We start from the raw sequence: 26581 nt of genomic DNA, 5'->3' as shown, positions 1-26581 counted from the left end.
GGTTAAGGCCTTCGCATACAGCAGGAACCTCCCAGAAAGAGCAGTCAAACGCAGGGGCCATGCAGGGGACATGCAGGGCCCCTATTTCATATGCTGAACAGATTAGCTCTTGGAAGCTCTACTGCGACCAGAAATGTGGAGAATTAGCCATTTACTTAGCAGATATTTTCATGCAAAACAGCATCCGTTTCTGAGAAAGAACGGTCAGCCAGTCCCTGGAGTGCTTAGGGGCTACGGGCCCTGCTCAGCAAAAATGAGTCTGGGATTTGAACCTGGACCTTCCCGTCACAGGTACAGGGTCCTATCCCACTGAGGCACACAGCAGCCCCAGCGGAAGCTGAGCTTCAAGACGAGTCAAACAGCAAACGAGATTTACGAGCCCCGAAAACACGCTGTGGACTGATCCTGACCCTCGTCGTCCTTGGACGTCCCAAACGGATCACAGACCACAACCATCAAGCAGACCGCCGCTTGAACGGAGCGTCCCTTACCTGTTCTGTCGTCGTCCTCACAGGGTGCAGGTGAAGCTGCCTCCAGTTCCACCTTGACCGCCTCTGGGGGGGCCGTCTCCACAGTGACAGGGGCCGTGTGCCCATTGGACGTTTCACAGTTCACCTGCTCATCTGGAAAGGAGAGGGTTCGAGTGAACTGGCGGTTGTTGGGCAACACGCTGGGGTCTCACCAAAACGCTACGCACAAGCAACCCCCCCAGTAAGGAGGTTGCTCCCACCGAAAGCCCTCCTCTGGACCGTGAGAACCTCCTTTACTGCGGCTGACAGCGGAACCCCCTTCACAGGGGGCATCCTTAGACGCGGCATGGCTCACCTTGGTCCGGAATCAGCACGCCCCTGCGGATCAGCTCCTCCCGACTCTGACGCATGGAGATCTTCCTCTCCAGCACTGGGAAGAAGAAGGTAGGAAACACGACAACATCACCATGACCATCATCGGCAGAGCTGAAGGGTGGGGGGCCTCAACCTCGGCCCGCCAAAAGGACCCAGATGGACCCGCCTACTAAGAATATTAACAAAAACACGTAAATGATGGAACTTCACAATCCCAACAAGCCCAAGCTGCCTGTCAGTCACGTGCTGTAAATTCACCAGAGGTGCCGGCGGATTGTCAAGGCGCTCCGTGTTGCCATGGAGACCCGCCACCAGAGCGGCGCGTCCGTTCACAGCCCTCTGAAGCCGATAGAAGCTCTGAAGCCAGCGGTCCTTCGGAAAACCTGAATTCCCGTATTACTGGGGTCCCTGGAGTTACCCCCACCCCGATATTATGGGTTAATCCATCCGTCCAGCTAGATGGACGTTTGGGATTAATGTTTAAATATATTTAATAATTACTGTGGGGAGGGACTGCTGTAAAAGCGTAAATGTGTCAGGCCTGTGTACGGTGTGACCACACCCCCTTTATATTGCAGCCAATGAGAGCCAGACGTGACGCGCTCTGAGCCCGCCCCTAGCAGCAGCTCTCGAGGGCCTCTGGCATGTGCCTGTGCTCAGGCAGCCAGGCCTGGCTATCAGATGCTGGGCTCCGGCTCAGGCCCACATAAAGACGGCTTTATGTGGCAGCCGATCGCTGGCCGCGTTACAAAAGCGGCTCATAAATGACCTGGCAGCATGAGCCTACGGCGGGTTCAGCCGAGGGCCGTTTGTGTATCGCCATTCGTCCCTGACAGCGACTGCAAGAATGATTATCATCATTGTTGTTATTGTTGTTGTTGTTGTTGTGTAGGAGATGCTCTTTATATCTTCAGCCCTGTGACTCAGCCGAACACGCTCCCACACCCTTAATAACCACGCCCCCTATATGTGGCCGGATCAGCCTGCATCAGCAATGGCACAGAAGCACACCACGAGTGTGAACCGTCAAGTTAAGACGTGCCGAAATGGTCCGAAAAGAAGCATTTTCCATCCGGAAAACTGCGACCTCCGCTAGACGACACCCTCTATTAGTCGGGCGCTGCTAGATAGGGTTTATAAGTGATGCCTCTGGTACAGGACTGCGGAAACTGAATAATGAGCATCATCACCAGCTCTTCTCAGAAATCCATAATGGCCAACGGAAGGCCGTGAAGATCACATGACAATGCAAATTACAGGGAGGGTATGGAGCCGCCTTTGAGCTGGAGTCGGCTTGACGGATCGAAACGGAGCTGGGCTTCATGGTGCCGATCAAAACCACCACACTGTGTGACTGAGGTCACACAGGCACCTAGCAGCACAGTGACGCAGACCGAGGTCACACAGGTACCTAGCAGCACAGTGACACAGACCGAGGTCACACAGGTACCTAGCAGCACAGTGACACAGACCGAGGTCACACAGGTACCTAGCAGCACAGTGACACAGACCGAGGTCACACAGGTACCTAGCAGCACAGTGAGACAGACCGAGGTCACACAGGCACCTAGCAGCACAGTGAGACAGACCGAGGTCACACAGGCACGTAGCAGCACAGTGACGCAGACCGAGGTCACACAGGCACGTAGCAGCACAGTGACGCAGACCGAGGTCACACAGGCACCTAGTAGCACAGTGACGCAGACCGAGGTCACACAGGCACCTAGCAGCACAGTGACGCAGACCGAGGTCACACAGGCACCTAGCAGCACAGTGACGCAGACCGAGGTCACACAGGTACCTAGCAGCACAGTGACACAGACCGAGGTCACACAGGTACCTAGCAGCACAGTGACACAGACCGAGGTCACACAGGTACCTAGCAGCACAGTGACACAGACCGAGGTCACACAGGCACGTAGCAGCACAGTGACGCAGACCGAGGTCACACAGGCACGTAGCAGCACAGTGACGCAGACCGAGATCACACAGGCACATAGCAGCACAGTGACGCCGACTGAGGTCACACAGGCACCTAGTAGCACAGTGACGCAGACTGAGGTCACACAGGCACCTAGCAGCACAGTGACGCAGACTGAGGTCACACAGGCACCTAGCAGCACAGTGACGCAGACTGAGGTCACACAGGCACCGAGCAGCACAGTGACGCAGACTGAGGTGTTCTCCCTCAAACACACACCTACCTTTGGAGAGGTCCTGAAACTTCTCGCTGGTTTTCTTCTTGCGCCATTTCCACGGCTTGAAGATCTTGCCGAGCGATGAGAGTTTGCCCTTCTGCTTCAGGGGTGGGGTCTGTGCCCCCGGGCCCGTGCCCCCAACCACCACGTCTGAGTTCGCCAGGGAAGGCTTCTCCAGCCCATCGACTGAAAGGGAAGCACAGCAGCCACCTGTAACTCGTTCGCCTTTCCCACTGAGCTTCATGAAAAAAACACATGCAGGTTTAGTATGAGCTGGAGAATCCTGGTGTTAGAAGAAACGAATCAGGGAAACCTACAGAGGATGGGCTGGGCTTACACGGCCAATCACTGCACAGATTAACCCCAAGGGAATCACTAAGGCAGCCAATGGGATTAGGAGAAAGTTCATGAGTGACACAATGCGGTCACACCCCCAGACCCAGGTTTCTCCTCTCAGTAGAAAACACACAACATTTACTCATTCTGAACAGTCTACACCCCCTGTTATGGACACCTTACACGCTGCATCCAAGGCCCTACAGTGATTTATTCACCCACAGATGTGCTGAGCTGGTGCAGCTAAAAGGTGTGAAAGGCGTGCCCCCCCCCCCCCAGCCTGCGGCCTCTGCCTTAGCGTCCATCCTGCTTTGTTAAGGACGGGAAGTGGAAACAGAGGTGACTATAAGCAGTCCTGCACCAAGTCTGAGTGTCAGAGGAAACCCCACCTACGGGCAGCCTGAGACCTAGCAGCAGCTACAGGCCACAAGCAGAGAGCAGCTCAGTCCGTCACACTGAGCCTGCGCCTCCTCCCGCGCCTCCTCCCGCAGAAGCAGCACGAGGGACACTTCCCACGAGGTTCAGTGTGCGTATTTAGTACTAACCCTAAGTATAACTGCAACCCAATCCCTGGGACCCAGTGAAAGGTGTGATAATGTCATCAGTTTCCTCGACCCGATACCTACACCATACACGCCTTTGGGGGGGAGGGGGGGGGGGTACACGGCTGGTCACAGATCAGGGGAGGACCATCACGCACGGCACATGTACTCAGGCTCATCGAAGAACTTCCCTTCCTTCCTCTTCAAGGTCCTGCATTGTCCTGGAAAACTTCCCAGAAAGAGAAGCTCCAGATTGGTGTTCCCCGGCACGCAGAGAACGTTGTGTAAATCAACAGGCTTTTAGCTGATTAATTCTGCTGTTATTTTCCATTAAACCTCCCCCCCAGAATAAATGTCCAAGACAAAATACAGCCTTAAATGAAAGCGTACACCGAAGCGAGCCCCCACAGCTGTACCAACAGCGACTGTCGGAGAGGCGCCGTAAAAATCTCTCTCTGACAAACGGAAACTTCTAGTATTTTTCCCTGCCGCAAATTCCAGTGGGCTCCACCGGGAGCAGGTCGCAGCGTCGGTAAACCTGGTTACGAAGGGATCACAGGTTAAGGTCTGAGGTCTGCGGGTCAGTCGCTTCCCCTGGGGGTATCGGCAGAGGTGGTGGTGCCTCGACAGTCTGCCGGACCGACGCCCGGCAACGGCGCATCATCACAGCAGCCATGGCAACACGGGCTGCGCGGAGCCACACGCCACCCATGCGCCAGTGTGTGTGCGACGGAACAGCTCCGGGTGAAGCCAAACATACGAGTCAGTTCTCAAAAGGTGCATCTTCCAGAAAATACAGTCACAGCTGCTTTATCCAGACATCTGGATTATCAGCACCGTAAATGTCAGCCAGTTCAGCTGCTGACGTAAGCCAAGGTCAGACCTACGATGCCCCCTAGGCAGAAGCGCCGTTACCATGCAGCAAACGCAATCCAAAGCAAAGCTGCGTGATCATCAAGGACAGGGTTACGGAACTGCTACCGCCCCCTAGCTGCAGCTGCAGGTATCATTCAAATTGCAAGGAGATGGGGAGGTTCCATGAGAAGCTCCTGTCTGGAACCTTCCGAGGCCATCTGGTCCATCGAGAAGAGCCAGTTATGAAGAAGACTCCCCCTGAAGGCCTGATTTATACATCCAAATGACGTCTATTTTTAGATTAATTTGATTTCCGCGTGGACGTGAGCTACATGTCCATGTGCGGTGTGAGAAAACATCAATATTGGATCAGAACTGATCTCCATCTGAAACCCCCCCCTCTAAAACGGCTCCTCTGCCAAACCCCTCCTCCACTGGAACACAGAGGTACAACTCCACTGGAATCCACTGCCCAGTTATGCTAAATCCCACCGCGACACAAAATATCAGGGAAACTGCTCTTAAAACCGCGATCCTACATAGGAGCTGCATAATTCAAAATCTAAAGGGACTGTAATTAACACAATTAGATCTTCATGGAGGAAATGACAATTAACACAAGATAAAAAGTTCTTGCCTGCACTGGGCAATGTTCCAGTCTTGTTAAAAGCAAATAACGAAAATGTAGAACGTTAAAAGCAAAGCCAGACGCTCCTTCACTAACTTCCCGTTTCCCTCCATCTGTAAGCCACCGCGGACAGATAAGGAAAAATCTAAATTGACATCAAATTGACTCGGTCTTGCTTCAGACTCAAGAAATCCCCCAAAATCCCCCAAAATCCCCCAAAATCCCCCCTTTGGCTGCTACAGACAGACACATCTGGCCTGTATTTACTGCAGTAACAACAAATGGTGCTAAGAAGCGGGATATGAACTGAGAACCTCCTGCATCCTTAAACGCTATGCGCTACCCCGAGTGCACACTGACACACTGCCCATCACCTCCTTCCGAGGGGGGGGCGCAAAGCCTCCCCGCTTCCTCCACCTCACTCTGCTCCGTCTGCAACATCTTGGCCGTTCGATCCAGAGGGCAGGGAGGCGCAGCGCCATCGCGGGATACGCTCGCAGCCCAGAACAAAGCGGCCCTTCTCTTCACGCTGGGGGGGCATTATTAATTAATCACACCCACTATTCAAGCTGAAAAGCAGGGGGAGGAGAAACATAATGATAGAATGCACTAGACGTAAAGCAAGGCCATCCTGAGAGGGTCTGCGTCGGCCCCGAGGACGACCCCGAGAGGGCCCCGCGTCGGCCCCGAGGACGACCCCGCGTCGGCCCCCGAGGACGACCCCGAGAGGGCCCCGCGTCGGCCCCCGAGGACGACCCCGAGAGGGCCCCGCATCGGCCCCCGAGGCGGCCGTGATGGGTAGGGGCACTAGGCAGCCACTTTCCTTGATGCTTCCCAGAACACACCTTAGAAATCCAGCGGGAATGCGCTCTGCACACTCGCCGGTCACGGAGCCACACCCCTGCTGTAACTGGGCCGTCACTCTCACACATCGTCCTCTGACTGACGTGATGAGCCGTGCAGGCTGCGTTTGTGGAGCTGCGGCCGCAGTTACTGCAGGGGAGGCCAACACTCAATACTGCCCGATTTAAAATCACGACTAAAATAGTCAGCTTAAGGTAAACATGGGCCGCATGTCAGGGCCCGCAGGTCACACTGGAGACTGTAAACCAAGCCCCCCTCCCGCCCCCACAGATTCAACTCTCAGCCCCCCCAGCTAAGGGGGCCCCAGTGGCGACGCTACTCGGACAGCCGGATGACGCTTAACGGACTCAAACTTCTGCAATTAGCTGCTCCATTAAACAGTAATGAAGATGGGGTGTCTGCTTTTCAGGGAGGAAAGGGGGATTCTCCCCCACACACACACACTCACATATAGGCATACATGCCTAATCATCAGTATTACAATAGGGAGGGGGGTCAGGGTGGTGTTGATGGTTAGGTCTGAGATGCCCCAAGACGAGATGCAGCAACAAAGACCCCAGACTGTCCCCTAACTGTCCCCATCACACAGGACCGGCGTCCACACACAGGGACAAGACAACCTAGTCTGAAGCGTGTCCAAACTCCCGACTGTAACCCCTGAGTGTTGTCTGGAAAGAAAGTCAGATCTTACGCGCACACACACACACACACACACACACACACACACACACACACACACACACACACACACACACACACACACACACACACACACACACACACACACACAACCTAAAAACAGTCATTTCACAAAGATGCCAACCTTCCAACAAGTCTGATATTTTTTTAAAAAAGGTTCAACCATGCAAATGTTTCCTGGAGGATGGTGTGAACAGAGAACGGAGCAGAGAATGTTCCGTGTGCGACAGCTTCTCCACCAAGACCAAGATGACTGAAATCTACCGAAAACCAACAAACAAATTCTTTAGGGATAAGGGGGGAGGGAAGAGCCCATCTCCCATTCAGATGCTCCTCAAAGCCCCCATCCCTTGAGGGCAGAGGGGGAAGAGCTGCTCTGCTTGTTTCTCATAAACGTCTCTGAGATAATCTCGGGGCCCAGGGAAGTAACAGAGACCAGATGCTATTCCTGGACGAATCATTTGTTTTGAACTCCACTTCCTACGAAATGCCCAGGCCGAATTCCTCACATTCCTTCATAACAAACAGCACAACAGTGGATGTTTCCAAGAGAAGGGCGTCTACATGGAGCGTGCTGGGGCTGCAAATGGGACCCTCTCAGATGCATCTACACCACTTTTCCCAGCAGCATGCTGGAAGCCCAGACAATGACATTCCAGGGATTTTCGAGGCCAGGAACAGTGGCCTTTATTACCGCGGCTCGCTCCTCTACCCTAACCAGTAGGCTGCTTTGCCGAATTTTCTGCAAAACACTGACAAAAGACAAACGCTTGGCTTTAAATGGGAGGCGCAGAGACACGTTTCGTCTTTCGGACAGGTTGCTGCTTTATTCTGAACCAGAACACATTAGTAGTCAAAAATATTTCTAATCCTTAGAACTGAATCATGCCTGAGATCAGCAAGCAGAATCACTGGGTACCTGAAGACTGACGAAAACGTGCAGATCCCATTCGCTGGCACTGCAGGACACATCAAGTGGACTCATTAAAAAAACAACAATAAAAATCCGTAAAAATCTAAACCGAAAAGTCTAAACAGATTCACAATGTCCTAGTGATCTTCAAAGACACGACGTAACTGTATAATTCAAAGTTGCAAAAATCTAAATGTCAAAAACATGAGGAAAAAAAACTTGCTGTATTTTTACACGAAATCTCAGATACTGTCACTAACTTCCTTAGTGTAGCAGCCAAATAACATCGAGTAAATGGGATCAATTAACAATTGTATACATGAATAAAACACAGAGAAAAGCAGGCGATGGACAGACGGATGGATGGATTTGTGGTCTGTACTCAACTCACCCCAAAAACTGACTAAATGTATAATTATCACTTGTATAAGGTGACAAAACTCTGGGCTGAACATTGATCAGACAAGACTGTGTGCAGATGGACAGTATTCATGAGTAACATGGGCTGGCGTTGATGATGAAACATAAACAATCACTCTGCATAAATTTGAGTGATTAGTGTCCGACAAGACGACCTGCCCAGCACAACAAGCATTAGCCAAAGGCTTAATCACAGGCCCCCCAATAGCCCCCCCTTACTGAGCGTTACCCTCTCTTATCGGGCTGTGATTAAAGGCGAGATCACCACCGTGATGTTCAGGACAGCGGCCTGGGGTGACTCCCCCCCCCGTCTCCCCCATCCCCGAAAGGTGACTCAGGCGTGACAGTCCAGCGCAGATCTGTGTGACAATGCAACGTTATTCCTGAAGGAGTGAGCCAGTGGCTGCCGGTCCAGCTCGGACGGTGACCGTCTCCCGAGCGCTGCGAGGACAGCCAGCAGAAAACATGCGGCCAGAAATGCAGCGTAATTCTCCTGCAGGCTGATCCACAAACACGGCACCTTAAACTGCGACGAGCCCAGCGAATGGATAAACACAAGCTGGCAATTGAATTTCACAGCTAGCTGGTCTGTTTATGTGGGTGGGGGGAGGGGGGGTCAGCTGGTAATGGCTCCCTTTATAACATCACTTGTCAGCACCGAAACTGGGAGACAGCAGACAACTACTGGAAAAAGATAAATCAGGGTCAAGCTAAATCAGGCCCGCAATAAGAAACACAGTCACTGCAGGACAGTGTGGGGAAAAAACCCTTAATACAGCATAGAAACATCACACAAGGATAAGGGAAGGTGGATGTGGAAGGTGGATGTGGAAGGTGAATATGGAAGGTGGATGTAGAAGGTGGAGGGACAGATTCGTTTGATAAACATAAAACAATAGCAGACCTTAAACTGATATATTGGTAACTTTTACTGAGCCGTATCTATTTAAAAATGTGACAGACGCAGAGGTGAGTTACCGTGTCCACAGGGCTGCACCGCGGTAAAAGCAGGCGTGCCCTTTAAACGCGGCCCTCAGCCACCAGCGCACATTGATGCCATTTCCCGGAGCAGAGCTTTGCGAAAGATCCTGCTCGCTCCGTTTTGGCCACATTCCCCTTTTTCCGCGTCCATTGTTTCAAAACCCACCCGGCCAACGGAAGCAGCCTGCTCAGGCCTGCCCTAGGAGGAAGTGAGAGGGCCGGGGCCCGACGACCGCGGGATCTCCAAACCGCTCGCCGCGGTCCCACCTCCCCGGGCTTCCACACCTTGGGCAGGGTCCCCAAGAACGGCCCCCGTGGGGACACTTACGAAAGAGAAAGAGCGGATTCCTGGGGGCAGCAACAAAATGATCAAAACACAGTGAAATGCGACTCCAAAAGTCGGGGGGGGGGGGGGGAGGGGGGGGGGCAAAACAAGCATATCAGTCAGCTGTCTGAGATGCAGATCGATGGGATAATCTTTTTAGGTTGGGTCTGGTAAGACAAGAAAGCTGTTAGAAGACATTGAGGGCTGGTCCTCACCAATAAAAGCAGGGGGGCTATTTAAAAAGGTGCACTGCGGACATGGGTTACAAAAGCCCCCCGTCACTGCCACAGGGCTGTGCGTTACACACTACCACGTCACAGGATGGCATCATAGGGTCAGAGTAAAGAAATTAGGGCTGGCCCACTTTTCATACTAAGCAAAGCACTGTGCGCCCTGGCCTCTTTTTCCACGGTGGGGGGAGGGGGGGTGGTTATTTGTTTGGTCCTAGCTGAGGTTTTCCTGTGAAGCAATCCGCCAGAGCTGATCCTGAAGCCCACCCCCAGCAACTTCATGGCGAAAAACCCAGAGAAAGATTCAGACTTGGAGCTGAAGGGGGATAATTAGCGGCTGGCGGGCCGCTTCTATTTCTGCGGGGGCGTGCGGGGCCGGGGGGGGGGGGGCAGCCTGGCATCTGGAAAGTGAACCTGCCCGGATAAACATGACCCTGCCCCCGACGGAAAAGCGCGCACCGTGACACCGGCCCACGCAGATTTATTATTACGCTTTTATTACTCGGCAGGTTCATAGCAAACAAGCAGCGGGTCCCTATTAAGGCAAATATGAAGCACAAACTGCAGTAATAAAACAAACGTGGGACAGCGTCACACGCATATTCTACATAGCAAACACTGGACAGATAACACGGTGTTATAAATATACACGGCGGATGAATCATTCTAAGAACCGTTAAGTTTCTCTCTTTTTTCCATTTAACACCGGTGGACCGGTGAGAAGATGAAACAACTCGAGGGGATTAAGTCTGTCCTTTGAGATGTTTCCTCACGCTAAATCCAATCTGAAAAGGAAGCTGTTGTAGAGGCTGCGATCCTCCCCACAGGAATACAAGCCTTGCCCTGTTTGTGACTCCTAAGGAGGTGACTCAGTTTATGCTTAAAGACACATTTATCCATACAAACTGCTCATAATCCCTTCATAAAATCGCTGCTGAACTTGGCTGAATTTATTATGGATTATTCTGGAGCCTCCATATCATAAGGGTGTCTATATTGCACAGGAACTCCGCATTTCCGATTATTTCTGTTCGTTTCAGTATGAAAGACGGCAAACTGTACGGTAGTTGTTACCATCAAAACCCAGTTACATGTAGCACGAAGGCAACAGGCTCAGGACCGACGTGTGCATAGAAGAAAGAGCAGCATTAACAAGGCAGCATTGGTGTGGAGCATCAGAGCACTGCATTAAACAGGGAGGATTAACGTTAATATCCAGCAAAGCGAAGCGAAACAGCCGAGAGCCGCAGCTGCGATCGAGTCCTTTCGCTTTCGGCTGTTGCCTTAGATCGCGTCTCCTAAACACCTCCGACGGCAAGGAAAATCGCTTGATTTTGGGTTACTTTATCATAGTATTCCCGAAAACCGCGCACTTTCTAACGTCTTAATGTGTTTTTTTAACTTCACCAGAGGTGGATAAGGATATAGCCAGAAACTGGTTTCCGCTGTTCCGCCTACCTTTCCTAAAAACAACCCAGAGAGCATCTGCTGTTAAAAACCCGTATAAAAGAAGAATCTCAACTCTGAAAAAGCAATAGGAACAGAATTTACACTTTTTAAAACTTCCATATAATTTTGCAAAACTCCCCGTTTGCCCCCGCGTCGCCACTGACCGTCTGTTCGAGTTTGTTTCCCCATCGTCTAAAATGGCTTAAAGTCCCGATCTATATCCAACCGGGTCCGTTTCACTTGGACCCCCACGATATTCACCCCGGCTAACGGACCGGCGGCGGCGGGACCGCGGTTGTGCGCGTCCCTGCGTCGCCACCGACATGCGTGAGATAAAACTCACCGCTGGCGCCGCGGGATAAGGTGGAGAGGTACGTCTGGCCCATTTCTCAAACGCCGCTCCTGCGATAGTAGATGCGCTGGATACCGTCAGGTCCGCCTCGCCGCAGCGGCCAGAGGCGCGTTTCAGGCCGGCCGCTCGCTGCAGCCTCCCCGGCGCTCCGCGGGCTCCGCCGGCTCTGTCATTTCTTCCTGGAGATCTCAGCCTAGGGTCACGGGGTGCTGTGCGCTGCGGCGGGAGGGACGGTGCCCCGCTCCAGTCACCAGGAATCTCCACCCCACCCGACCCCCTCCCACCCCTTTCGAAAGTTTGGTAAATCTGCGAAAGGCGGCGCGTTTCCGATTACACTTATTATGCATAATTAAAAACTTCTGGGCAGGTCTATATCTGGCATCTACAGTTATACAAATCACACGTGCGCTATTAATTTTGCAAGACGTGCATCATGCCAATTTCTGCGTTTCGTGATCAAAGATAAACTCGCTGGGGTAATTTAGTAAAAAAAAATGAGAGACATCACAAAATTAGTTAAGATTACAAGATTAAAATTCTCATTCAAAGTTTAACCCAGAGTATATATTTCCGGGGTCACATGGACAATCTAGTTTGTGACCAGCGACAGTGACTGGTCACAGTGGTTGGTTACAGTCACTGCTGACACTGACAGAGAGGCTCTCTTCTCCCCTACTTATACTTGACCAAATGACAGAGAAAATAAAAGACATCACATTTACGTGGAAAACCTGACAGCAAGACGCCCTACCATTTTCACAGCACCATGACAGTGAGTGGAACGCAGACGGACATCACGCATCGCATTTAAAGCACTTTCATAATAGAGGCTCAATTTCTCATCAACATCAGCTACTAATTAGCATTTCTCTGTGTTTTTAAACCATCTTTTTCTTGTTAGTAACAGACTGGGCCTCGCTGGCATGTCCACCAGCATTCTTGGTACATTACATCACTTCTTCATGATGAGTAAAGCATCTCCAAGCTCCAAGCTAATCACTCTTCTACAGGAGCAAAGCAAAGTCAGGATCTATCAGCACATAACTCCCATGACTGTGATCAGAAGGTCGCAGGTTCAAATCCCGGGATCTGCAGAGAGATTTCACCGTTGGGCGCCTGAGCGAGGCCCTGTCTGGCCTTGCCTTCTGAAATCTCCATCGCTCTGGATAAAAACATTCGCTAAACGATTAAAATGTAAAGGTTCTGCATGGACCTGAACCACGGACACCTGGTTCAGCCCAAGGTGCCGTTAAGCGCACAGAGCCTCCCGACACTCATTTACCATGTCCGGCCGCCTGCTGCCGGCACTGTGGGCGGGGCTGAGGAGGAGGGGCCCCCTTCTTCTGTGTGAACGGAAACGGCCGTGGTCCGGACCCCCCGCACATTGTTCTGCAGGCTGATAAGGAGATTCTTTGTCATATAAGCAGCACCCCCCCCCCCAAAGACACTTTTCTGTGGAACAACATCAAGCCTCAATCCCTCCGAAGTCACATGAAAACACAGCAAACGGCCATAATGGGATTCGCCTCTGGGGAAGATTCATACAAAGGTCCTTCTAGTTATGTACACAGCTGCATATTGACTTAGCTAAATAATCTATTTGGCTGGTTAAGTGGGTATTACTATAAATATGCTGCAGTTCGTTGTCATGTGAGCAAACAAAGCGAACCAATCACTGAGCACTGCCCTACGTTACTAGTACTACGGCTCCTGGGTGAATTTGCCGAAACCTTCTTTGTGCTACGTTGTTCGTCAGTTCTAGGCTAAAAGATGACGAATGACGTAGCATTAAGACGGCTTTGAGGAAACTCAGCCCTGGTAAGTTTAAAGATAAAAACCAGCTTCAGATATACTCTGTTTATAAAACACTGACAAGCCACAGGCAAATACAGCGATAGCCCATCCACCCTTTGCTGTAACCAGAAATCTGCTTTGACCCACAGGGTCACCTCCAGCTCCACACGGCCAAATAAATCTCCCGCCCTCACGTTTTCGCTCTTATCTCGCGGGTGCCGTTTACATCTTTCACAATTTTGATGGGAGGAAACTATCTTCCTGTTTCTGCTGTAAGCGTACGTGGGAGGGGAGCAGACCCTGTGTTGGGGTTGTGTACAAATGTCACAAACACACAGTCTGACATTGCCACGCAGACCGGCACATGTGGTAGACAGATGTTTCTGAGGTCAAACGTTTATTCAGTCGAAAGAGGAACGGCCATCTTAAGAAAGGAGTAGAGCAGGTCACTGCAGCCAACTGCAGGGACACAGCCGGATGTTTTTCTGAGTGAGTCAGCAGGGGATGAGATTTGACGTGACTGCACGCGTCCGAGAACTGCTCCTTTGGGGCTGTTTACACTTCACCTGTTTATTAAGACTCACACAAAGCTACACAGTGTAACTTTAGTCTGCTCACACCCTACATGCACACGAAACAGCTGCTTTAATGCCACAAACCACAAAACAACAAATATATCCCTCTGACTGGATAAACTGCATCCAAGCCTACTGAGAAACTTCTCTAAATACACACCACAGAAAGCGACCATCTTCTACTGCTCGATAAGAACTGTGTTCAGATGAAAGAGGGACCCCTACTGTTCAGCATATGACATTGCGGCCAAATTCCACGAAGCAGGTAGTTAACAGTCAGGTCTCTCACTGTTACATAACCGCACGTGACGGGTCACTTTAATCTCCTCTCCATGGCCTGACTTGGCGTAGCGCTGCATTACTGAGTAGCCAATATTTACAGCTTTAGCGTGTACGGATGTATCATTTATCATGAGTGCCGCTGTGATACTAGCAGAGTAATAACATTTCCATCGATGTCCACAGCAGGGCCCCCGCATGCGCTGCGTCACCATCCGCATTTTACACCCGCATGTTCTTTCCTTCATATTTCAGAGGATATTATTAGGAAAGTGAAGCGTTTCCTCCCATTTGAAATGGCTGGGGAAGGTGACAGCGATCATGGCCGCACGCTGGCAGAGTGTCCCGAGAAGGGGGAGCACAGAGTCAGATGGGGGGGTGGGCAGGCTGAGGAAGGGCCTGCGGTGGGCAGGAGGAATGTGTGGCACAGAGAGGCCGCACAACCCCGGCGTGTCATCTGTGAGCAGACAAAGGGCCCCCATCTCGGCGGAGTGGGAATCGACCCTTTCCACAACCGGCATCATTTCTAGGAAGCGGATCGCGTCCCCAAACGAGACACCAATGCTGAGCCTATAAAAGGATATCTATAGGATATATATACATGCCACTGACGAGGGGGGGGAGAATCATTAAATATTAACCAGGCATCTTAGCAATTATTGTTAAAAGTGGTTCGCAAATTAACTCTGTGAGCTTTTATGCTCTTCCTCCGGATGACTTATTTATTAGCCAAAATTCCGAGCCGCTGTTACGAAAGAGGCTCTCGGCTGGTGAAGCAGAACCGGCAGCGAGGATTCCTGCCCGTCACCCTGCCGGACGCCAGCTGAGAAGCGCAGGGACACAAAAATCTGGGCAGAGTTTGGGATACTTAACCCTCCGCAGCAGCCATTCCCCGCCAGCGCAGGCCAACCCAACATCCGCCCCCCACCTGATCTCTCACGGAGGCACAGACCAGGTTCTCTTACATGAGGCGGTCAGATCAATGACACAGACACTCTCCCCTGCAGTCTGTAATGCACTGCACTGCAACAAAGCCCCCCCCCCCATAACCTCTCGCACAGGTGATTAGGTGCATTTTCGGTCCAGATCTTCAACCAAAATTCAAGATTTCCTGTCATTCAAAGATTTTATAACCTCATTTCCTCATCCTCTGAAAATTATTCACGGCACAGACACATACTCTACAGCAAAAAGCTGGACTTTACCCTTACTGTGTCCCATAACCACAGCCTGAGAAAGGGGACAGCCAGCAACCACGTGGTCAGTGACAGTGACAGAGCTTGGGGCCGCGGGTCGCTCGGCGGGTCGCTCGGCGGGTCGCTCGGCTACTGAGCCTGGCTCTGCCCGTCCTGCTCTCAGACGTCCTCAAAACACTTTATATCTAAACGTTCTGTATTGAGAAATGCTGCTTGTTGACGTTAATGTCTTCTCGCAGTGATGGGCGTCTCAAATAACTGGAGTCTCAGATAAAACATTCAGATACTGGGATGGATGGGACCAGGAGGCAAACAGGAAGCAAACATCTGTGGACGGAGAGGCCGTGAGCCGGGGGACCGGTCCGGGACAGGCGTGCAGTGCCACACGCGTCCCCTCCAGCCTGATGGCTTGTGGCAGATCTCCATGGCAACGGGATGCGGCGGGGCTGGAGGTCGGGTAACGCGATGGAGCGATGTTTGGGTCCTCCCCCCTCCCCCGCTAACAGGACATCATGAGGAAACGCGATCCCCGGCGATCGATGCAGCTCCCTGTGGCAGCGAGCGGGCAGCCTGGGCATCTCGCTTTGTTCGGATGGCTTTCGTGTTGGGAGAAGTAGGACGTTTAATAATAGCACATTGCAGGGGGGCGCAGAGCGTAATATTTCACGGCGTAAGAAAACCGAGCCGCAAGGACTATTACAAACAGGCGCAGAGTCAGAAACACGGACTGAGGGGGAAAATAAACCCAAAATGGATCATATGGGGGGGGGGGGGTGACGTGTCCTGGCCAGGGCAAGAGAGTCACTGTTCTGAGGATGTAGGTCTGTGCAGCCCCAGTGGAGACAGGATACTGGTTAAGGATGACAACTTTTAACCTGAACGCTGTAGGTCCAGGTCCCAGACGCCATTATCTCCCGTGGTACTTTGAACATTCCATTCACCTGAGGAGGACGTCAAACGGCACAAAACGAATTAAAGTATTTCGACTAGAAGCCGCACAGAGCACTTAGAGAGGCCTGACTTCCCGGCAAAGTGCCCGCGTTCATCTGCGAGCACTCCCTCCTGCACACGCACCATAAAAACTGTCTGAAATGCAACGCAAACATCACGCGCCGCTTAAATTAAAACAAACACGACGTGGCTGTTTACACTCACGACGCCGCGGCTGGTGGAATTAATCAGCAGGCAGCGATACATGGGCATCGTTGGGTTTAGGCCAGCGGATGTAAACACCAACAGCCCATAAATCAAACATTTAAGCGTTTCCTCGGATATGTCAACAAAACCGGGCCTATTCAGAGTCTCGCAAAGAGGACAGGACACTGGCAATGTTGTGGAATAGCAGCAACATCAGCAAAGCTTCTGGCCTGTCACAGTTTTTACGGGGAGATGTTTACATGCCTGTTTGGCTTTTGGCAAAGGACCAGAACTGAAATACCAAATATTTCATTCATCTCCTTTGATGCACCGTTCATTTACATTTCAGGATCTGCTAGAAAATTTGTTGCTTGGAGCGACGTTTTAGTGCAGCTTCGTGCAGGAAACAGAAGTGAAACATCAAAACAGAACCACCGGAATACTATAAATATAAAACATGGTTATAAAAAAATGACTTGGAGGTGCCAGTTCGGCTGCCGGCGGGCAGGTGTGAGCGCTGAGATGAGCTCCCTCCTCCTCCGTCGACCGACCTGGTCGCTCAGAGGCTTCCTCATACGCCCCATCGTTTCACTCGGAACCTGCTCTGCGTGGGCGTCTCTCATTGCCAGGCTGACCTGGAGTGCGGTGCAACAGCACCAGGGTATGTACCCGTGACAAAAGAGGACCAGAAACACCGGGAAAGTCTACCAGGACAGCAGGGTCTGCTTAGGCGGGGGTGGGGGGTCCGCTGTTGAAGGTGAATGACGCGGAATTCCCAAATTCCATCAGTTGCTGCCAACACTGCAAAAGAAGTTCCCAGATTCGTTTTGGCCGGAATTCTGTTCAGTCACTTACCCTGAAGGCCGAGTCGACACAGAGGCCCGTGGGAAAGGAATTCCTCCACAAGCGGGTAAAACAATGATTCTACATCAGCTAAGCGACGAGGCAATAATTAATAAGCTGGTTCCGGTGCTGCTCGTCCCCTTTCGGCAATATTTAATGACAGAGTGGCCAATTCCGGTGCCGCTCGTCCCTTTATGGCAATAATTAATTCTTAGGGGGGCATGGGGCAGGAAAGCACCCTTCTGCCCCCCCACCTCCCGGTGTGTGAACCCGGCATGATCCGCAGACACAGACGTCCCGCTGCTCAGTCCGGGACGCACCAGCGCAGCACCAGTGAGAGGTTCTGGACTGGCTGCCAGTCTTGCGCAGCCAGCAGCTACTCCTTTACGGGCACAGAAAAGTTGGAAATGGCACGCAGACGTATACAAACACACACACACACACACACACACGCAGCACGCTCACCCAAACATGCAGCACGCTCATCCATACATGCAGCACGCTCACACACACATGCAGCACGCTCACACATGCGTGCACACTCACCCGCATGTTCCATGATCGCTGGGGGAGACGAGGACCGCAGCTCTGTACTGGTCGCTCTGCCGCTCTGCCTATCTCTCTCCTTCGCTCTCTCTCCGTCTCGATCTCGATTCCTCGTCTCCCACCCCCCCCGCCCCCCATGTAGCCCCTCCCCCGCCCGGAACCCAGCCTGCCACTCAGAGTGCTCCTGCCCGCCCCCTGCAGGAAGCCAGCGCTGCCATTAGCTCCATTAAGGGGCTGATGGAGCCGAGCCCGGCCTATTGGGGGGGGGGGGCAGAGAGGACAGTGAGCGGGAGAGGACGGCACAACCTTCAGGTTTGCACGGGTATCCTTACAGTGATGGTGCTCCTCCAAACATCGAAACGCCGGTTTTCACATAGAGACTCCAAATGAGGAGCGGGCTACTGTTACGTAAGCGCTCTGTCTGTCTGCTTGGGCATAAACGCCGACCCCCCCCACCAGGAATTTACAAGCAGTATGGAGAAATGATAACCAGAGGATGGCATTTGTCAATTTCAGAGCGTTGCCACCCATGCCCCCCCCCCCCCGGCAGCGGGCACAGGTGGGCAGCCCCCCCACCTCTTCCGGCCGCCACCATCGGGATGATGACTCACCCTCGCCAGCTCCACTCACCCTCGCCAGCTTAGCCTCTCCTGATATAGAAAACGAGCAAAGCGCCGATTTTAAAATAGACCCCGTCGGGTTCTGAAGGCGCACGCCAGCGACAAAGTCGGAGAAAATGCACAGGGGGATGATGCCAGGCTTGTGGTGCAGATGGGGGGTGGACCCTGGGCCCCCAGACGGCAAAACCCCTGAATGCCATCACACCAAGTGCCACTGGGACAAAGATAAGGGAACAGAACCAAAACAACCAACCCCCCCCAAAACCAGAGAACCTACTGGCATAAAATTTATGAGGGACAAGCCACTAGGAATTAAATTGTCAAATCCTGAGTAAGCTGAGCACTCTCCAAGCCCCGCCCAGTCTCCATAAGCCACACCCATCCACCACAAGCCCCGCCCATCCAAAGCCCCACCCAGCTAAGCAGATGTTCTCTGCCTTGAGCTTTGACCCCATCCCGGTTACTGTGTGACAGCCGGGTCAGCACCAGGAAGCCGGCTGCAGTGCGGGGGCGAGTCCAGCCACGTCAGCTGAATAGCTGTGGTGACAGGTCCAGTCCACCCCGCCAGTCAGACCTTCACACATTATTATAAGTGCCACCGGCGGGTGCCCTCATTAACGAGGAACTTCGTCAGCGGCCGTAGGGCCGGATTAATATCGCACAATGAGAGGTAAAGTGATATTTAAAGGAAGGAGCCAGTAACTTTCCCAGGAGACCCTGAAAGGCACAAGCGATGCAACAGCACGTCGTTTTAACATCGCAGGAACATTGCAGAGAGGGTGATGGTGTCTCATACCCACTCCCATCCAGAGGGGGCGCTGCTCACACTACGTCAGGCTGCCACAGGCAAAGCTTATCTTTTTTGCCTCTCTTTGGGGGAGGGGGGAATTGTTCCTTAATGTATCATTATACACACACACACAGACACACAACCCTGCCTCTGCTTCTTCGTCAGGTCTAACGAGTTGGCGGAGGGCTGGAACACAGCTGGTGTAATTATCCCTGCTCAGAGCTGTGAGATGTTGAAGATACGCGAGCATCATGGGCTCCCCCCACAGGACGGCGAGTGTAAAACGAGGAGAGTGGCGGGGACTCGAGGGACCGGCGGTGCGAGGGGCTGAAATCTGCTCGGAAAAAGCATGTCAATAAAAACAGGAAGTAGCAGGCAGGAAATTAGCACTTTAAATATGCATAAAGGAGCTTTCAGCCATGTTACAGATATGACACAACGTCCTGCAGGTTCAGCCGCTGCAGCCGTGCATCTTCAGGGTCAGGGGTTTGCTGGTTCCACGTCTGTGCGGCGCGTTGTTGCATCTCACACTTCCGGGGAAAAGCCCCAGGCTCGGCCTGACCCCCCTCATCACGTGTGCTTAGGGACCGAGGAAAAGAGCTGCTCTGTTAAAAAGTAGCGTGACGTCCTGCATCTCTGCCCATGGTGCCCCTGAGGGGCTGGGATCCGGCACCTGGGATGCCGGGGTAGGCGACAGGCCACCAAAGCATGACGGGCAGCACTGCGTCCAAGACACATTCAGATTTTTCCCGGTAACGCAGCACAGCTTCATCATTCATGGCTGGTACCTATGAACATCTTATGCTTGTAATTAATCTCCTTAAAAAGGGACAGGCTAAAAATAGCAGAGGACACTGCAGCCATCTCACCCACATCGCGCCCGCAATGTCCCTGCCGTACCCGCATCGCGCCCGCAATGTCCCTGCCGTACCGGCATCGCGCCCGCAATGTCCCTGCCGTACCCGCATCGCGCCCGCAATGTCCCTGCCGTACCGGCATCGCGCCCGCAATGTCCCTGCCGTACCGGCATCGCGCCCTCAATGTCCCTGCCGTACCCGCATCGCGCCCTCAATGTCCCTGCCGTACCCGCATCGCGCCCTCAATGTCCCTGCCGTACCGGAATCGCGCCCGCAATGTCCCTGCCGTACCCGCATCGCGCCCGCAATGTCCCTGCCGTACCGGCATCGCGCCCTCAATGTCCCTGCCGTACCCGCATCGCGCCCTCAATGTCCCTGCCGTACCCGCATCGCGCCCTCAATGTCCCTGCCGTACCGGCATCGCGCCCGCAATGTCCCTGCCGTACCCGCATCGCGCCCGCAATGTCCCTGCCGTACCGGCATCGCGCCCTCAATGTCCCTGCCGTACCGGCATCGCGCCCTCAATGTCCCTGCCGTACCGGCATCGCGCCCGCAATGTCCCTGCCGTACCCGCATCGCGCCCGCAATGTCCCTGCCGTACCCGCATCGCGCCCGCAATGTCCCTGCCGTACCCGCATCGCGCCCTCAATGTCCCTGCCGTACCGGCATCGCGCCCGCAATGTCCCTGCCGTACCCGCATCGCGCCCGCAATGTCCCTGCCGTACCCGCATCGCGCCCTCAATGTCCCTGCCGTACCCGCATCGCGCCCGCAATGTCCCTGCCGTACCGGCATCGCGCCCGCAATGTCCCTGCCGTACCCGCATCGCGCCCGCAATGTCCCTGCCGTACCGGCATCGCGCCCTCAATGTCCCTGCCGTACCCGCATCGCGCCCGCAATGTCCCTGACGTACCGGCATCGCGCCCGCAATGTCCCTGCCGTACCCGCATCGCGCCCGCAATGTCCCTGCCGTACCCGCATCGCGCCCTCAATGTCCCTGCCGTACCGGCATCGCGCCCGCAATGTCCCTGCCGTACCCGCATCGCGCCCGCAATGTCCCTGCCGTACCCGCATCGCGCCCGCAATGTCCCTGCCGTACCGGCATCGCGCCCTCAATGTCCCTGCCGTACCGGCATCGCGCCCGCAATGTCCCTGCCGTACCCGCATCGCGCCCGCAATGTCCCTGCCGTACCCGCATCGCGCCCGCAATGTCCCTGCCGTACCGGCATCGCGCCCGCAATGTCCCTGCCGTACCGGCATCGCGCCCGCAATGTCCCTGCCGTACCCGCATCGCGCCCGCAATGTCCCTGCCGTACCGGCATCGCGCCCGCAATGTCCCTGCCGTACCGGCATCGCGCCCGCAATGTCCCTGCCGTACCGGCATCGCGCCCTCAATGTCCCTGCCGTACCCGCATCGCGCCCGCAATGTCCCTGCCGTACCCGCATCGCGCCCGCAATGTCCCTGCCGTACCGGCATCGCGCCCGCAATGTCCCTGCCGTACCCGCATCGCGCCCTCAATGTCCCTGCCGTACCCGCATCGCGCCCGCAATGTCCCTGCCGTACCGGCATCGCGCCCGCAATGTCCCTGCCGTACCCGCATCGCGCCCTCAATGTCCCTGCCGTACCCGCATCGCGCCCGCAATGTCCCTGCCGTACCGGCATCGCGCCCGCAATGTCCCTGCCGTACCCGCATCGCGCCCTCAATGTCCCTGCCGTACGCGGATCGCGCCCGCAATGTCCCTGCCGTACCGGCATCGCGCCCGCAATGTCCCTGCCGTACCGGCATCGCGCCCGCAATGTCCCTGCCGTACCCGCATCGCGCCCTCAATGTCCCTGCCGTACCCGCATCGCGCCCTCAATGTCCCTGCCGTACCCGCATCGCGCCCTCAATGTCCCTGCCGTACCGGCATCGTGCCCGCAATGTCCCTGCCGTACCGGCATCGCGCCCGCAATGTCCCTGCCGTACCGGCATCGCGCCCGCAATGTCCCTGCCGTACCTTCTACGCCTCACTAATCACCTTCAGAGCTGAGGTCCCACTCAGAGACGACTGCCGACAGAGAACCACTTCTTGAACCTCACCCCGCTTTGCTTCTGGGCATAACAACTCCCAGAAGGGCGGGGATGGGGGTGTGAAGGTACAGGGATGGAGATGTGGCTGTGGTATTACTGGTCAGGCTGGGGGCGGGGGGGTGTCATTTCTAGGACAGGACAAGCCTTTGCATCTGGAAACTCACTGGCATCAGCAGGCAGTAAGAGCGATTTAAAGGCTAATGTAGGCCGTGGTAACAAGCTAACGGTGATGTCCCACACAGGTCGGAGGACCACCAGCACCCCCTGTCTGAGACAAAGTGCAATTGGCTTGCAAAGCTGACACCCCCTCAGAGGAAGCTGCCCTACACAGCAGCATTGGCGACATTTGAATGTCACATTAATGAGAAGTGGGGGCTTCAGGCCTCAGTATTTAGCCTCTGTGTTTGCTAAACATCGGCTAATTTCCTTGAGAAGTAGTGCGACTTTCAATCTGTGAACTGGAATCAGGCAACATCTATCATGCAAATTTTTATATGAATAAAATATTCGTTAAATGGGTGTAGCCCTAATTAACGGCTGTCACTCTGCTGTTCGCTGGAGGCACATCGCGCTCTGTGCGAAGCCTTTCTCGGCTGGCAACAACAACTGCGAATGGCGAGACCCGTCCATTATGCATATCACAGGCTGAAATGGGAGACGCACACGCGTCCTGCTGGGCGTTTACTCAGGCATTTCATGTGAGAGAATGCTACGATGTTCCAAAGTGCTACCTAAGCATTATTTACGGCTTTTCAGCCAAGGCGGCACATAATGTTTAACCAGATATGCAGCTGGGAATTTTACCACAGTGATGCAACTTTAGAACGATGGCGAAAGGTACGGGAGTAGGGCGTCAGCAAGCGAAGGCTAATAATTAGAAGATATAAGATGGAGTTTACTTTAGAAACACCAGACAAGCGCAGTACATAAGGATGCAAATCGAATATGCATCAAGTGTAGGTGATGAATTAGCGTTTAACCCTACAACTCCCAAACCAGACCCGACCAACATGATGACGTTTACATAAAGTTTTATTGGCGGGGGGTGGGGGGTTTGTGTCCTCCCTCCATCAGAGCCTCGATGGGTAATTATGGGACTAATTACAGCGATCTAAAGCAATGACACTGTGTGAGAAAGGGACTGAAAAAAATCAACCACAGCAAGCGGATTAAGGGTTCAGTGTTTTTCAGTCTAACACCATATGCGGCTAACAGGCACTAAAACCAACCTCGCAAAATAGAAAAATTAATTCATATAGCGATGTTCGTAAAAGAGTCATTCACTACAGCTTAATATATGAAAACCGCGGATTAAATACATTTTAAATCATATTAAAACTACCCCGGAACCGTATCGAATTTTATTTCAATTTAGAATATATTTTACGATGGTAATATTCACCGAGGTAGCCGTGTTCGTACTAGAGACAATCTGCCCTCTAGTGACCGCTTTAGAAACAGCGCAATCTCCGCAGAGCTGCACGCCGTATTCACGCGGCAGAAAGACCAGCGTTTTTCATTTTTCATCTTAACGGGGGAACCATGTGTGAAGCAGAAGACTTCAGTTCCACTAATTTGTAGAATCCAACGCAAATGGCATCTTCCCACACGCAGCAAATTGACATTATTGACATTTCTCATCAGCCCGTCGGCGCACTTACAGCGCGTCTCTCGGCTGCCTAGAGGTGGCACGATTGCGCGGTCATTGGTGCACCGGCATAAAAGTTCACGATGCGATCACCTCGTTTAACAAATGTGTGATGGAGATGCACTTCCCTCCTGCACAGAGCTCCACTGGAGTGCAGTGTCCTATTCAGCAGCTGTAAGAGGCCAGACTGGTCGACCAGTCACTTCAAAATAACTGCTGGCATAATTCTTAGAAATGACCTTTATGACAAAACGGCTGCATCCTGTTATCAGGATTCATGTCTGCATTCGACTCACTTAAATATCAAGAGCCTTTCAGCCAAAGATAACGATGAAGAAGCCGGCAGTTCATCAAGCAAAGTGGACTCTCTTAACCTCTTAAAGCAGCGTTTCCCAGTCCAGCCCTGGGGACCCACAGTTGGTAGGACTGTCTGCGGGTGCGCAAGGACCAGATTAAGAAACACTGTCCTAAAGTCTTCAGTTTATATTCTAGGTAACACAATTGCTGTGTGTGTTTTAGGTGAAACCCAAAGTGAAGCTTGCAATACACCGTGAAGATTAAGCATAGTAACTTAGCTAGGGTGAATATTTATTAGCTGTCCTCTGATTGGAGGGCAGAAACCCAACACTCGCTGGCATTGGTTAATCAAAGCAAGGAGCAACTACTGTGCTAGAGATCAGCACCCAGAACCTACGAAACAGAAGGTGTCCTCTCTGCCTTACAAGAAATGCAGTCTGATCAGACCCACCTGACCTTCCTCATTTATGTCAGCTTCCTATGTAAATATGAGATTAAAAAAATCTGAAAATAGTCCGGACTGGACAGGTAACCCCCTAAGCGACCGCCGCTTGCAGGTGGGGGGTGGGGGCGCATAACCGCTAGTCCTGCTACAGCTCTGAACCACAACAAGGTCACTCCCCCTCTCTCAGAGAGGTGCTACAAGCCAAATGCTCCCCACTGCAGGAATGTGTAACTTCCACCCAGTGGTGCTGAAACCCACCCAGCCCGCCAGCAGGCCCCCGGGTACCTGGATGTCGTGACAAAGCCTATGTGTCTCACAGTTCTTACAGACAGGCTCACAGAGCTCCCCGTTAGCCTCCCAGCAGGCCCCGCCCTGGGAGGGGCACGGACGGCCCCTTTGGGGCATTGTCTGCACCCTGTGGCCCCGCCCCTCGTTCACACTGGCTTTGTGGGTGTGCAAAAAGCGAGTTTCATAATCAACAAGAATGTGACAGCTTTGTTTCGGGGGAGGGAAAGTGCAGCAGTTGCATGCTACACTGTGCCATCAACCCCCCTCCCCCACACAACCATAATTTCTATACAAAAAAGTATGCCTAATTCACACCAACCGTGGTCTGATCTCATAAAGCCGACAAACCGCAACACAGCCAGATGGACCCCCCCAGAAAACTCTGCATAGTAAAATAACAGGCTTGCAGCCCCGAAATTTGTTCGTGACAGATCAAAATATGTTCTGCCTGAGGGCCTCACCCCCCATCCCCTGCCACCACCACCCAAGAATTATTTTTGGCTACGGGCCTCGACCATCACCGTCACAGCGGCTGACACAGACGGGCCCGTTTGGCATACAGCAAAATGTACCACAAGAATAGAGGTCTACACAGCGTCCCACAGCGTCTGGATCAGAATCACAAGGTTTTATTCACCAAGTACAGGGAAGCGCAAGGAATTTCTTACACTGCAAATGGTGTAATGACTCAAACATACAACTAAAAATCTAAATGTACAAATACAGTAATTAGAATACAGCAAAAAAAACATCTTTCAGAAGATATATGCAGTGATGAGACCAACATGTGGACAAATAAAGAAATAAATGAAATAATGTAATGTGCAGACAGCTTGGGTATAGTGCAAACGGGCTGTTATTTGCACATAATATACTGCAGCCCCAGTTTGGTACAAAGCCGTGATAGAACACGGCATCAGAAAACCAGCAGCAAAATCACATTTTCATTCTCGTACTATTTTCCTGCATTCAGCGCCTAGAGTTTTACATTTCGTTTCATTATACCGTACATTTGGGACGTCGTTCATTTCTCGACCACCAGCTCCTTTTTACTAATATATAATGTTTCGAAATACAGGCAGACCTGTACAACATCCTGTTACCCTGAACTTTTAAGTAGCAGTTCGCCGGTCTTAAATGTGTGCTTAAAAGATCACTTTCTCTTATCAGCATAAACTCAGTGTGAAGTCGGCGGACTTTGGAGGTGCGACTAAACGAGAAACAGTCGCCTTCGTTTTCATTGTTTTATATTGATTTTAAGTAGATTAAGCGTCGTTGATGCTGGAGACTCATCGCTCAGGATCAAAGCGAAGTTTCTTAAATTTAAAATTTTTTCTTAAAAATACAAGCCTGGTTAAAAAAAAAAAAAAAAACTTCCGTCCTAGTAAAAAGGTGCCGCCGACAGCATAAGTGACGGATGCATGTCAGAGGAGCGTCTGTGTGAACGCGCACCGCACGGGGCCGAATAACGCGCAAGGCGGCCGATTAACGCGCACCGGCAGCTTTAATAAAGCCTGGACCGCTGCCGCTAAGCGAGTGTCCTTTAAAGGATGCGGAGC

The 26581-nt window shown here is 52.7% G+C and overlaps 1 protein-coding gene across 4 annotated transcripts in view; it reads right to left on the bottom strand.

Annotated features, from left to right (window-relative positions):
- The window catches only part of phactr2 (phosphatase and actin regulator 2), a 35184-nt gene that overhangs the window by 8096 nt on the left and 507 nt on the right, over nucleotides 1-26581 (bottom strand). For 2 of the 4 annotated variants that reach the window (XM_049006461.1, XM_049006464.1), the window contains exons 2-4: nucleotides 3050-3229; nucleotides 826-900; nucleotides 492-623 (exon numbers count right to left, since the gene is read on the bottom strand). In XM_049006461.1, the coding sequence (XP_048862418.1) occupies nucleotides 492-623; nucleotides 826-900; nucleotides 3050-3229 (387 nt within the window). Of the gene's footprint in view, nucleotides 1-491; nucleotides 624-825; nucleotides 901-3049; nucleotides 3230-11628; nucleotides 11899-18007; nucleotides 18107-26581 lie in introns of those variants that run through there. The other 2 variants (XM_049006463.1, XM_049006462.1) reach the window with 2 other exon arrangements.

Source organism: Brienomyrus brachyistius, chromosome 3, assembly GCF_023856365.1.
Source record: "Brienomyrus brachyistius isolate T26 chromosome 3, BBRACH_0.4, whole genome shotgun sequence".
Taxonomy (NCBI): Eukaryota; Metazoa; Chordata; class Actinopteri; order Osteoglossiformes; family Mormyridae; genus Brienomyrus; species Brienomyrus brachyistius.
This window is presented reverse-complemented; position numbering and strand designations above follow the sequence as displayed.